The sequence below is a fragment of the Panthera tigris genome, chromosome B1, assembly GCF_018350195.1.
Source record: "Panthera tigris isolate Pti1 chromosome B1, P.tigris_Pti1_mat1.1, whole genome shotgun sequence".
NCBI lineage: Eukaryota > Metazoa > Chordata > Mammalia > Carnivora > Felidae > Panthera > Panthera tigris.
In genome coordinates this window covers 34,734,784-34,747,459 of record NC_056663.1, presented here as the reverse complement: position 1 = coordinate 34,747,459, position 12,676 = coordinate 34,734,784, and the positions used below count along the sequence as shown (strand labels likewise).

General features: G+C 52.7%; 1 protein-coding gene across 1 annotated transcript in view; it reads right to left on the bottom strand.

The window, feature by feature from the left end:
- The window catches only part of LOXL2 (lysyl oxidase like 2), a 92,908-nt gene that overhangs the window by 11,653 nt on the left and 68,579 nt on the right, over positions 1-12,676 (bottom strand). Inside the window, exons 8-9 of the mRNA XM_042983236.1 lie at positions 6,296-6,463; positions 4,290-4,452 (exon numbers count right to left, since the gene is read on the bottom strand). Of these exons, the coding sequence (XP_042839170.1) occupies positions 4,290-4,452; positions 6,296-6,463 (331 nt within the window). The remainder of the gene's footprint in view (positions 1-4,289; positions 4,453-6,295; positions 6,464-12,676) is intronic.

Sequence of the window (12,676 nt, the reverse complement as noted above, 5' to 3'; positions counted from 1 at the left end):
CTTACAGTCTGCTCATACTGTTTCCCTTCAAATATATCTTGAGGTATTTCCTTGTTAATAAATATCCATTACAACATGCATTTCATGGCTATATAATACTTAATTCATAGCCCTTTAACTCATATTTTTAGATGCATTGGTTCCTTGACATTTTTGCACAGTTAAACATCCTGTAGTAAATCTGTATTTAACTTCAGTTTTTTCTTTAGAATATATTTCTATAATTGAAACTGCTGGGAGGAAGGGCTATATGTTTTCAAGGCTCTGATGCATATTGCCAAATTATCTTTTTTTTTTTTTAAAAATGTGTATTTATTTTTTAGAAAGAGCACAATCCAGAGAGAATCTGAGGCAGGCTCTAGGTTCTGAGCTGTCAGCACAGAGCCCGACATGGGGCTTGAACCCACGAATTGCAAGATCATGACCTAAGCCGAAGTCAGATGCTTAACTGACCAAGCCACCTAGGTGCCCCTGCCAAATCACCTTCTTAATGGCTTCTTTCAATTTCCACTCACACTGTTGCTCTACATGAGGGTTTCCCCCAGGTACTTCTTTTATTTTTTTTAAATTTATGTAAAAAAAATTTTTTTTAATGTTTATTTTTGAGAGAGAGAGAGCAAGCGAGCAAGCAAGTGCAAGCAGGGGAAGGGCAGAGAGAGAGGGAGACACAGAATCTGAAGCAGGCTCTAGGTTCTGAGCTGTCAGCACAGAGCCCGATGCAGGAATTGAATTCATGAACTGCAAGATCATGACCTGAGCCGAAGTTGGAAGCTTAACTGACTGAGTCACCCAGGTGTCCCTAGGTATTTCTTGTAAAACAAAGCTCGATTTACTCAGCACACAGCACACAGCAGGTGTTAAAAAAAATTACCAATGGCTACAGTCCATGTTTGCTCACTAAGCAATTCTATTAGAAGGTTTAGCTTCTTTACAAAAGGGTTAACTGTAAGTTTCCCTTTAAAAGTCAGATTCCATTGACTATTTCTAGTACATTTCAAGTCACAAAATTATTGTATCTGATGTACAACCAGACCCATCCTATGTTTTCCATCAAGTTGCTTGTAAATGTCTAAAGTGGGTGTGCACCTGTGAGCTTTGCTTCCAAGTCTGCCAGAGCCTGGAGCATTCCCCACGGCCTCCCGGCTGCACGTGGAACACGGCAGCTTCTCAGGACACAATTTCCGGCACGGGGCGGCACCCCCTGGAGAACAAAATCCATCTGCAGGGCTTGGATGTGGAACTGAAGGGTACGAAGGGGGAGCACCGATGGGATGTAGTTTGGGGAGTGGAAGACATACATTGGGAGGCCCTCATTCGCTGAGAAATAGTTCCTCTTGGAGGGCACACACCAGGATGCCCGGTACCGGGTGTTCTGGGCACGCTTTTATTAGAGGGTGTTATGAGTCTCTTATTCACTGTCTGCACCCTACTCGGTACTCAACCCACAGCCCCTTTGCTTACCTCTGAGCTGAGCAAATGGGTCTCCATTGCTCTCTCCTCTTTCTGGGAGGAGGCCAGCCCTAACCCCAGCTCAGATGTCTTAACATGATCTGCAGTTTGCTGGCAGCCTGGGAACCGCGCTCTCAGCACCTGCCATAGAAGGGGGCCTTCACCTCCCTAACATCCGAAATGTCCACCGGAAACTCATCTGAAGCAAGAATTCATCTGTCCATCCACCAAGTACTATAGCGAACACTGCACTGGACTCTCTGGACAGTGCTGAACAGGGCAGACCTTACACTGTGGCAGGAAAGACAGAAGCACATACTAATTACTTAATTACAGTTGTGTCCAGAGATAGAAGGAGAAACATGGGTGTGTTGGGAATTATGACAGGGGGACCCAGTCTGGGGGAGGAGGTCAGGAAGAATTTCTTCGGAGGCAATTAGGTTTTCGTTGCTCCCTGGAGGATGAGTGGGGACTATAGGAAGTATCTCTATAATGTCAAGTTGCATGTGCCAGGCCCCTGGGGCATGAAGGAGGACCAAAGCCTGGGTGGTTGGGACACTGAGGAGGGGTGGGGGAATGGAGGGTGGCCCACAACGAGGCCGGGCAACACCTGCCTTGTGCAAGTCCCTGCACTCACCTAAGTGCTGTGGAAAAGCTCGGACGGGTCTGGACAGGACGGAGGCATGAGTGGGAGGCCAATATTGATTCCGGCTTCTGGAATCAGGGGGAGCGGTTGGAGGGGCACATGTCGCTGTGGGGATCCTGCTGAGGGGCCTCTGCAGTATGGAAGAATGTCATCTGGACACAGGCTGAGACAGTCGGGTGGAGGGAGGTAGAGGGAGTCGAGAAAACATGGAGACGTAAAAATGAAATGGACTGTATGTGGAGGGTGGGTGAGGAGGAGAAGGCTTGCAGATACAGGTGTAACAGGTTGGATGAGAAAAAGTAATTACAAAGGATTGCCTGGAGAATATACTTTCTCTCTCGGAATAACATTCATTAAGCCAGATCAGCCAAGAGCTGTGTTCCCGGCCCAAATGGCACTGCCTCCCTGTAGTCACTCTGAGTGATGCCTTTGGCCTAATTTGAGGGGTTCTCAGGACCCCATGAAACTTCTCATCTGCCATGAGGATGTCAAGGGCACCGTTGATCTCATAACTGTCCATTTTCATGAGAAATTCCCTTCCATCTTGGAAACTAGAACAGTGAGTTGCTCCTATCTCATGGGTTTGTTTCTATTTCATGGATACTGGTATTAATGACCAGGTTTCCTTCCTTTTTTGGCTGTTAGGAAGTTCATGGTGAATTTTATGACCTCCCAAGAGTAAATGTATAGGACTCCACACTATAATTTTTTATTAACCTCTCTCTTGGTTCCATTTTGAGCCACTACCTTTTTGACAACCCCTACTTTCTTGCTGTTTTTTAAAATGTTTGTATTTATTTTTAGAGAGAAGGGGATGGTGGAAAGAGCAGAGAGAGAAGGAGAGAGAGAATCACAAGCAGGCTCTGTGCTGTCAGCATGGAGCCTGACGCGGGGCTCGATCTCATGACCCTGAGATCATGAAATCAAGAGTCGGACGCTTAACCAACTGAGCCACCCAGGCACTCCTTTTGTATCTGCTTTTATCTCATGCTACCTTTCACTGAGGTTCATATTATCTTCCTTTATATATTCCTTTTGGCAATAATGGTATATTACAAAATAAAATAAATTAAGAAGCAAAGGAAAGGCCCCTGACTGCTTTCTCTCTGCTAGGATGTTCTTCCTGGGGCAGGGGTGGGGGCGGCTGGCAAGGGTGATGATCTCCTCAGACAGGACGCGATAACTTGTGCTATCTGCCCAGAGAAGCTCATGCCGGGTGGACAGTCCCACCTTACAAGGCTTGGGTCAGTGAGTCTAACGGGGTCGATGGGCAGACGAAGCTCACTGAGTTCAGGTTTACTCTTCCCCAGGTTCTCCATGATGGTAAAAGACGTGCATCATTGTTTATTGTGCACGTGTACGTATTCATTGTCACATTTAATTTCCAGTGTCTCAGAAAAAAACAACTGTAAATCATAGTGGTTAACTAACTTTGCCAAAGTCACCTAATAAATGGCGGGTGGGGTCTGATCTCAAGTTCTCTGGCCAGATCCTGGGCCTCTGCCACCTGCCAGGTTCTCGAGGGAGAAGGCTAAGTGTGGTTTTATAAGGCCGGGGTGGGGAGGGCAGAGTCTGGGCATCAGGACAGCAGTGTGCCCGCAAAGCTGCACGGCTAGGCCCCTCTCTCTCTCTCAGCACAGAAGGGAGCCTTCATGAGCTGGGCCATTCTGAGTGTGGGCGGGGTTTCTCCTTCTGTGTATTTAGGCTCTCTGGGATTCCCAGGGAGTCACCGGGAAGTTGCCTCCACGGTGTGAAACGGGAGATGCCCTTTGGAGCAAGGTGAAAGGAAGGAAGCCAACAGGCACAGAGCACCTCATATATGCTTCGTCTGCTTTACTGCCCTCAGAGACATCCTCCAAGGAAGGTGCGCTCTTCCTCGTCAACTGGTAAGAACGTGTAGTTCTCAGTCACTTCGTCTACACTGGCCCTGCCATTTGAACCCAAGACTCCCAGACTCTCCAAGTCCCTCCCTCCTGCTTGTCTTTCCACTGTCAGCAGGCAAGTTGTGGGGATGTGGGTAGGGGGTAGTTCCTCCCCCCCCCCCCCAACCCTGACTCTTTTCACTTAAAATTAATCTCTGCTTTCCTCTTTGGCACCACTCAGGGCAGAGGCCCCAGAACCTTGGAAGGAATAACCAGCGGGATTCTTTGCAGCCTGGCGGGGAGGGTGGGGTAGGACCCCCAGGGATGCTCACTTTCTGAGCAGGCGACTCCAGCCCCGTACTGCACCGCACCCTGGGGGCAGGTCACATCCTCATCGTGACGGCAGTGAGCCAGGGACAGCTCCGTTCCCGAGCACTTCACTCCACTCATGACTACTTTGTTGGCGAAGATATTTCCGTGCCAATACCAGGTCTCCTGGATGAAACAAAAGAAACGGCAAGTGGGTCACCTTGGATTGTCACTGTCTCATATTCTGTCAACTTTCGGCCTCACAAAAATCCCCAAGCTAAAGCTAAATGAGCCCCATTTTTTCAGATGGAGACAGCAGAGGCACAAACAGTCACTCACTCAGGTCACGCACTTTGTTGGTGGCAGAGTGAGGGAGACCCTCGCACTCTGGTTCTGCCACTGCTCCCCGAGGGGAAGGCATAGCTAAGACTCTGGTCAAACAGCTGTTGAATACTGTGCGTCAGGAATGGCAGGCACCTGCAACTCCCTGCTCGCTCCCCAGCCCCACGCCCGGGGCAGACATGACTAGTCAATCACAGCACTCTCTCCTCTAAACCCAGTGTGCTCTCAGGATCCTCAACACAGTGCTCCCGGGAGACACTGCCAGTTGGTCAGAATTGGCAGGAGAGAAGCGATCTATTGACACATGATAGTTCAATATTCATACATCCGATTGGTTCTGTTTACCAAGAGAACGCCCCTCATCCTCTAGAGAGAACACCGGGGCCTAGAGAGGGGACAGGGTGTGTAATCGGTGGCAGATCCTGGCCCACTGCATGACCCTGCAGACACACAGGTGTCTTAAGAATGAGCTGACCAGGAACAAAAGTAGCTGGAGAACACTGTTCTTCCGCCCCCTTTGGGGCCCCAGAGAGTGCCTCGGCTGGTCAAAGCAGTATTAGCAGAGGCACTATGGGAAGCCAGGACCCCAGAGGGCGTGGGCAGTGGCATCAGAGGCCTGTCCCTTCTGAATGCTGGGAGAGGAGCCACAGGGCAGTCTCTGCTCAGGACTCAGCTCCTGCCCTGGACCCGGCCAGCCTGCAAGCAGGCAGTCAGGCTCAGCAAGGCTGCGGAGTTGTCCCGAGTCCCTCCCTAGGTGATCCCGTTCTGGGGGACAGGGCCACCTGGGCACAGGAGCTGGAATCAGGGTTGGCCAAGCAAGCTGGGGGCTCTAGCCATTTTCCTCTTCTGTGAGAAAGTGTTTGGAGCCAGGATACTGAGGACCTGAGCCTAGTCATTCCATGTCACAGGGAGACAAACTGAGGCACAGAAGAGTGGTTGCTTTGTCCTAGACCATTATACAGCAGGCTGGTCGGGGTACAGTCGGGAATAGACCTTGAGCCTCCTACCTCTGGCTCCTCCTCCTCCCGGCCTCCTTCTGACAACGTTCCCTCACACTATAGGGAACAGAAGTCAATGATTTTTGAAGCCAAAGAGCTTCCTGCCTTTCCTCTTCTGCCGTCCAATAGGGGCAGGGGCTTAGCTACCTTCATCTGAGTCTCTCTCTTTAAGGAAGGGACCGGAGGGAAGAGGGCACAGATGCAGGACAAGGCTTGGAGGTTTACCTGCCAATCACGGGGAGAACGCATGACACCACTTGGGAAACATGGTCTGGCCAGAGGGGCCTCCAAGGGAGTGAGCTAAGGCATCTGGGGCCTTGGGCTGGGTGGTTGCCACTGCCCCGTAGGACCGAGTTGTTTCCTGCTGCATAGGCACATCAGGACACCCCAGAATCAGTCCACAGCCCAGGGTGACTCCCAGCACTCAGAGCTGAGTGGACCCTGGGAACCGGAGTCCAGCCCCTCACTCTGTAGTGGGGAAACAGTCCAGAAGGGAGCATGACTCGCCCAAGGACTCAGGGCGGTGAGGGCAGAGCTGAGGCCAGGATGAGGTTCCCCTTCCCCCGCATAGTCCAGGGCACTTTGCTCTCTACTTTCTGGGTAGCTGGGGAAGGTTCCTGAAAAATAGGGGCTGACGGAGAGGGGCAGGGCCGGATTGGATGGAAGGGTCCGAGGCTGGGGCTTCTCACCTGGAAGGCGTTGCTGGCAAAGCCCAGTCCCAGCTGCCGGCAGACCACCATGGCCTCCACAATGCCCCAGTTCTCACCACACACCGTCCCCCATACGAGGGACCCGTTCCTCTCCACCAGTACCTCCACCCGGCCCTCGTAGGGGTTCCGGCCCCCGTTCAGGCGCAGCTGCGGACAGAGAGAAAGGCATGGTCAGCAGGTGGAGACAGAGGGGAGCTGCCCACCATATTGCCACCAGTCTCAATTTCCCCAAGCCAGGGGGTCCTTGCCTGGGACACAGTTGGATTCGACAGCATCACTGAGAGCCTACTGTGCGCCCTTATCGTGCCCAGCATGGTCTTACGTATTAGGTCCCCGCTCACAGGCATCCTGGAACCTTAGAAGCCTGTGTGGCCAGAGGAGAGGCACTCACCCCCACTGAGCACCACAGCAGCACCTGTTTCTACTCCCTGCTGCCCTCCGTGAGACTACCTGTAGGGGCTGCCCTTAGAATCAGACACTAGCGAGGGTGCAAGAGGCCTTAAAATATTAGAATTCTGCAAGACTCCTTCCTGGCTCCTTGGCATCATCACACCCTCTGCTCACCTGGTTCCAGCTCCCGATCTCATCGGCCTCCACCCCCACTCTCCTCTCCACCAGACCCCCCTTCCGAGACACTGTAGCCAACTGCCTATTTGACAGTTCCGCCTGGCACCTTGCAAAGGCCCAAATCTGACCCTGGCATCTTTTCTGACCCCACCTAAGCCTGTGCTTTAGCTCTCCCTTGCTCCCTATTTCAGTAAAAGGCACTACCATCTACCGCAGGGGCAGCAACCTTTCTATAAAGGGCCAGGTGGCATCTTAGGCTTTGTGGGCCGTATGCTCTGTGTCGTAACCGCTCAGCTCTGCTGCGTAGCTCAAGAGCAGCCACGGCAGATGTGTAAATGGCTGGGTATGGCTGTGTTCCAGTAAAACTGTAATTACAAAAGCAGGCAGAGGGATAGGTTTGGCCTGCAAGCTGTAGTTTCCTGATTCCGAATCTGCTCTGTTATACACGCCAGAAATCTCGGAGCCATCCTCGACCCCAGCCTCTCTTTCTTCCCCCACATCCTGTCAAAATCTTCCTCCGTGGATTTTATCTCCAAAGTCTCCTTCCAGTCCATCGCTTCCCTCCAGCTCCGTGCAGACCCCCTTGTCCCTGGGCGCCATCACCTCCTGCCCCTGCCAGACCTCCGCCCCCCCCTCCCTGCCCCGCTCTAGACTTCATCGCCCTATTGTCTAGTCAGAAGCCAGAGTCGTCTTTGAAGACCACCCAATCGTGTCACTTCCCTGCTCAGAACACGTCAGCGGCTTCCCATGCTCCACTGCTCACTCTCTCATCCTGTTCTCTGACCGCCAGGCATGTGGGCCTTCTCTTAGCTTCTGTGGCTACCTAACTCTCCTGACCGAGTCCCATAGTAAGTCACACCTCTCACACTGAAGCCCACTGCACACAGGTGCCCTTCTGCCTTGCTGATCCTTGTCCGTCTTTTGGATTCCATACCCAACGACACTCCTCTCTCGCCTGCAGGGTCAGGGCCCACAGACACATTCCATTGCTCCCCACACGTTTCCTTCTTGGCATTTATGACAGTTAGAACTAAGCTAACTTACAATTTGTTTAATGCCTGTCTCCTCTGCCAGAACATAAGCTCCGAAGGGCAGAGTTGTACTTGTGTGGTTTGCTGTGTGAGCAGTAACGAAGCGAGCACCTCACAAGTGTTAGGTTCTCCAACACTCCTTCTGGAATAAATGAATAAGTGACCAGTCTTATGGACGGAAAGCACGGACCAATTTACATGAGGGCAGGCAGAGAGATCTGGAGGTTAGGGAAGCGTCCTGAAAATGCAACCCTTAATCCAAACACCTTACCTTCCTTCCCTCTATACATCTAGCAATTCATTCCTTTGGGACAAGGCATGACACCTCCAGGAACCCTCAGTGCATTGGGCTGTTGGCTCACCAGTTCTTAGCAAGCATAACTTCTAGGGCATGAAGTATGTTCTTAAGTTCTTATTATGGGCTTAGGGGTTGCAAAAGTCAATGAGGTCAGCTGGCAAACAGACAAGTCAAGGGCAGCCATGATGCTAAGTCTCTGTCCTAGGCTCGTTGAATGAAAGAATGAGATAATTCAGGGGCGCCTGGGTGGTTCAGTCGGTTAAGTGTCTGATCCTGATTTTGGCTCAGGTCATGATCTCATGGTTCATGGGTTCGAGCCCCATGTTGGGCTCTGTACTGATTGCGTAGAGCCTGCTTGGGATTCTCTCTCTCTCTCTCTCTCTGCTCCTCCCCTGTTCACGCATGCTTGCTCACACACTCTCTCTCTCTCAAAATAAATGAATACAAAAAATGTGATAGTTTGTGTAAAGTGCTTAGACAGGGCCTGGCACCAAGTAGGTGCTCAAGAAATATGAGCCATCATCAAAGCGATGATCTTTATTAGGGTGGGAGTCCCATCAGAAATCAGAACTCTCTTCAGAAGAAATCGAAGGGTTCGGAGCACACGAGAAGGGGGCTGGCCTTCGGGAGGCCAATGTTTGTCTTGCTGAGTATCTCTGGGCTGAGGACCAGGGTGAAGGTGGGCAATGGACACTGTCTGAGATACGGATTGTACTTTACCCATGACTAACGTATCTTCAGGGCTATGTAAAAACACAAACAAATAAGATGAGCAGAGCCACTGAGAAAATTCCAGAATGGCAGGAGGCAGGCGACTCAGTTCCAACATCCCAAGGAAGGGCCAGCGCCTTGGGCAGGTGTGTGTTAAAAGCCAACAGGGACGCCTCTAGGTAACCCCAGGCCAGCCCCTCTGCTTACCTGAGACCTAACAAAGGCCTCTATTTCACCATATACTTCCTTTACGTGCTTACTGAACTCTGCCTTAGGTAATGCCAGCCCCTCCCCAGGGATGAAATCAGTTGTGCAGATTTCACCAGATCCATTCATCCAGCTGATGCTCATTGAGCATTTGTGCTGTGACAGGCACTGCGCTTGGCGTGGGGAAGCTTACAGACAGACTTCGGAGCACGTATGGTGTCCGTGGGCCCATGCAAGTCTCTTGTGGACATGAGTTCATTCTGCTCTCACGACTACCCTGTTAGGTCATCCCCATTCTACAGATGAGAAAACAGAGTCTCAGATGAGGGAAGCGCCTCTTAACTTCCATACCAGACTACCTCCAAACCATAGGCACTAGGCCTCCTTCTCCAGGCAGGGCTGCTTTCGTTTCAAAGCGGGGACCATTGACCCAGAACTGAGGACCGCGTTGGGCCTTTGCAGTCAGGTGGCGGAGGGAGCACACTGGCTGGGAGATCTGGGCCCTGGGGACTGGGCTTTAGGGTTCTGAGGTATTGACTGTCCGCTGAGGTCACACTGACCCCTGAGGCTTAAACACTCACAAAGAAACCTAATTTGGGGTCTTGTGAAACCCATCTCGGGTTGCCTCTCAGCGACTGCTGCCTTGACAAGGAGCAATCTGCCAGCCCCTCACGCACATCCCGTCTCCCTCCTCCCCTGGTCCCGAGTCTCCAGCCCCCTGGCCTGGCCGTGGGCCTTTGGACACTGTGTGATGACAGACAGAGCCCGCGGACGGCAATAGAGCCTGCACTGCAGGCCCTGCATTTAGGCCTCGGAACGAGCCCTCCCACAACGTGGGCTCTGATTTCGGGAGCCAGAGGTACGCTTCCCTTCTCTCTGGGACGTCCAGATCCCTCCCCTCCCCCCGTGTGGTGCCCAGCTCCCGCCACCAAGTCCAGTGAGGTGGAGGCCCGCACGGGGTGCACCCTTCCGCTGGACCAGCTTAGCACTGAGGCTCAGGATGTCGGCGGGCAGTGAAGTTAAAGAGCAGAATGACTTCCAATCGGGTTTACCACTGGTTTTGGATTCCGTGTGGACTGTGCCCTGCCTTACTGACTGCAGTGGGGACACGTGGCGCCTCCGGCTGCCCCCTTCACAGGCCACTGCCTCCTGAAGACGGACTTCATTTTGTCATCTGGAGAGCAGTGAAGGGTGAGGGCGGAGGAGCTGGAAGGACCCCTGTTCACACTTTGTCCTGCTCCCGGGGAGCAGTGGGGCTCCCCAGTGCAAAGGGCCTGTGTCCAGGGCTCCCTTTAGTTCTAGAGGATGCTCTCCCTGGTCCATCTCTGCCTGTGAAGCCCTCCCAAAGGTGGCTGGCCGTGTGCCAGCATCCCTGTCCTGCATTCGAAAGCCAAGGGAAGTCTCGGAGGCTCTGGCTGAGGACCGTGGCTGCAGGTTGACTCATGTGGTCACCAGTGGTGAGCGGGGGCCTCTCCTTGAAGCCCTTCTCCAAGCTGCTGCTGTGATTCCCCAGGGCTGATGAGGCCTGGAGCAGCCTCGGTGACAGGGACCAGGTTGCCACTACTCAGGAGGGAATCTAAGCACTTCAAGATGCATTGGGGGCCTTTTCTCATTTTCCAGAGAAGACCAGAGGGAGCAAGAGGCGAGCCATGAAGCTCTAACATGGCCCAGGGCATTGCTCTCCATTCCCAGGGCCCCACTCCTAGGCACCAGCATTCTGGAAACGGCCTGGCCTGCTAGCTAGAGGTACTCTGACATCACCAGGACCGGTGGAACCCCAAGAGGCCTCGGGTCAGCCAGGGGCCTCTGGCCCTCATCCTTCCACCTCGTCACCCAGTGAGGATACCAGGGAAGGTCAATCCTCCTCAGAGTTTCTGAAAGTAACCCAGGCATTTCCCTTTTCCTATTCCCTTGGCTCTTGATGGCAGCAGTACGGGGTTTGAGAGAAGGGAGCCGCATCTCCCTGAGCATGAATAGGGAAAACAAAACACTTCCAGCCAGTGGAGTAGGGCAGGGCTGCATCATGTTTTGTTTTTGTTTTTGTTTTTTTTAATTTTTTTTAGTGTTTATTTATTTTTGAGACAGAGAGAGACAGAGCATGAAAGGGGGAGGGGCAGAGAGAGAGGGAGGCACAGAATTGGAAGCAGGCTCCAGGCTCTGAGCCATCAGCCCAGAGCCCGACGTGGGGCTCGAACTCACAGACCGCGAGATCGTGACCTGAGCTAAAGTCGGACGCTTAACCAACTGAGCCACCCAGGCGCCCCTATCATGTTTTGATAAGGTTGTGGTGAACCAGTCCCACACCTCATTTGGGGAGGTGAGGGGGTAGGAGGTGAGGTAACCGGCCCAGATGTTAGCATGAAAGGCAGCGCGGGCACTTTCCAACTCACATTCCATACACGGGTTTGGTCCTGCCACCAGGCTAGGCCAGCCAAACCCCCCTTCCTGCACTCCCCTCCCCCAGGGTGGTCAGAGGTGAATTGGAGGTCAGCAAGGGTGGTCGCCTGGTGACCTCACTGCCACTCCCACAGCCTCCTCAGCTTGGCTCCTCCCTCCCGGCAGGGAGGGAAATGAGGCTTCGCTGTGGTTGGATGACCAAAGCTACCGGGCTCCAAGTTTGTGGCTTTTTATTAGCCATTCAATAGACAAGTCAATTTCCTCATGCACTGGGTTGGAAGGGAAGCTAGGGAAATCCTCTCTCTCACCCCCTTATTTTCAGAGGAGAAAACTCAAGCCTCAAAGAAATTAAATAAGGGATCAGCCAGGGAGTGAGTGTTGTGAACTGTGTCCCCCCGTAAAACTCACGTGCTAAAGCCCTAACCCCTAATATGGCTGCATCTGGAGAAAGTGTGTTTCAAGAGGTAATGAAGAATAAATGAGGTCATCAGGGTGGGCCCTCGTCCAATATGACTGGTGTCCTTATAAGAAGAGGAAGAGGCACCAGGGATGCAGACGCAGAGGCCACACGAGGACACAAAGAGAAGGCGGCCATCTGCAAGGCAAGGAGAGAGGCCTCGGGAGCAACCAAGTCTGCCAGCACTTTGATCTTGGATTTCTAGCCCCTAGGACTGGGAGAACATAAATTTTTACTGTCTAAGCCACCCAGTCTGTGGTATTTTGTCATGGCAGCCCCAGAGAACTAACGCAGCGATAAAACATGGGAATCCTGATTGCTCTGCCCGGCGTTGTTGCTGGCGGCCGTGGGAGCCCCACGCCACGCCACGTGGAAGGCTGGCCCGCTGCTGCGCCGAGACAACCGGCACAGCCCATACGACTTTCTTTCACGGGTGACCGTCCCCATCTCCTTTCTGGGGGATCGCCACCAGGTGTAAAACTCCCCCACGCTGCATGCCTGAGCTCAGGGAGCAGCTGGTGGAGCCTGGAGGGCCTGTGCAAGACTAAGGCCGTTGGTGCCGGGAATGTGGTGCCTCCTTTGGCATCAGCGAGCACACGGCCTGGCTCAGCCATACCAACCATAAAATGCATCTGGAAAACATCACTTTCTCTGGCCCAGGTCTTCCATTTGTGTTGGGAACCCCACCCCAC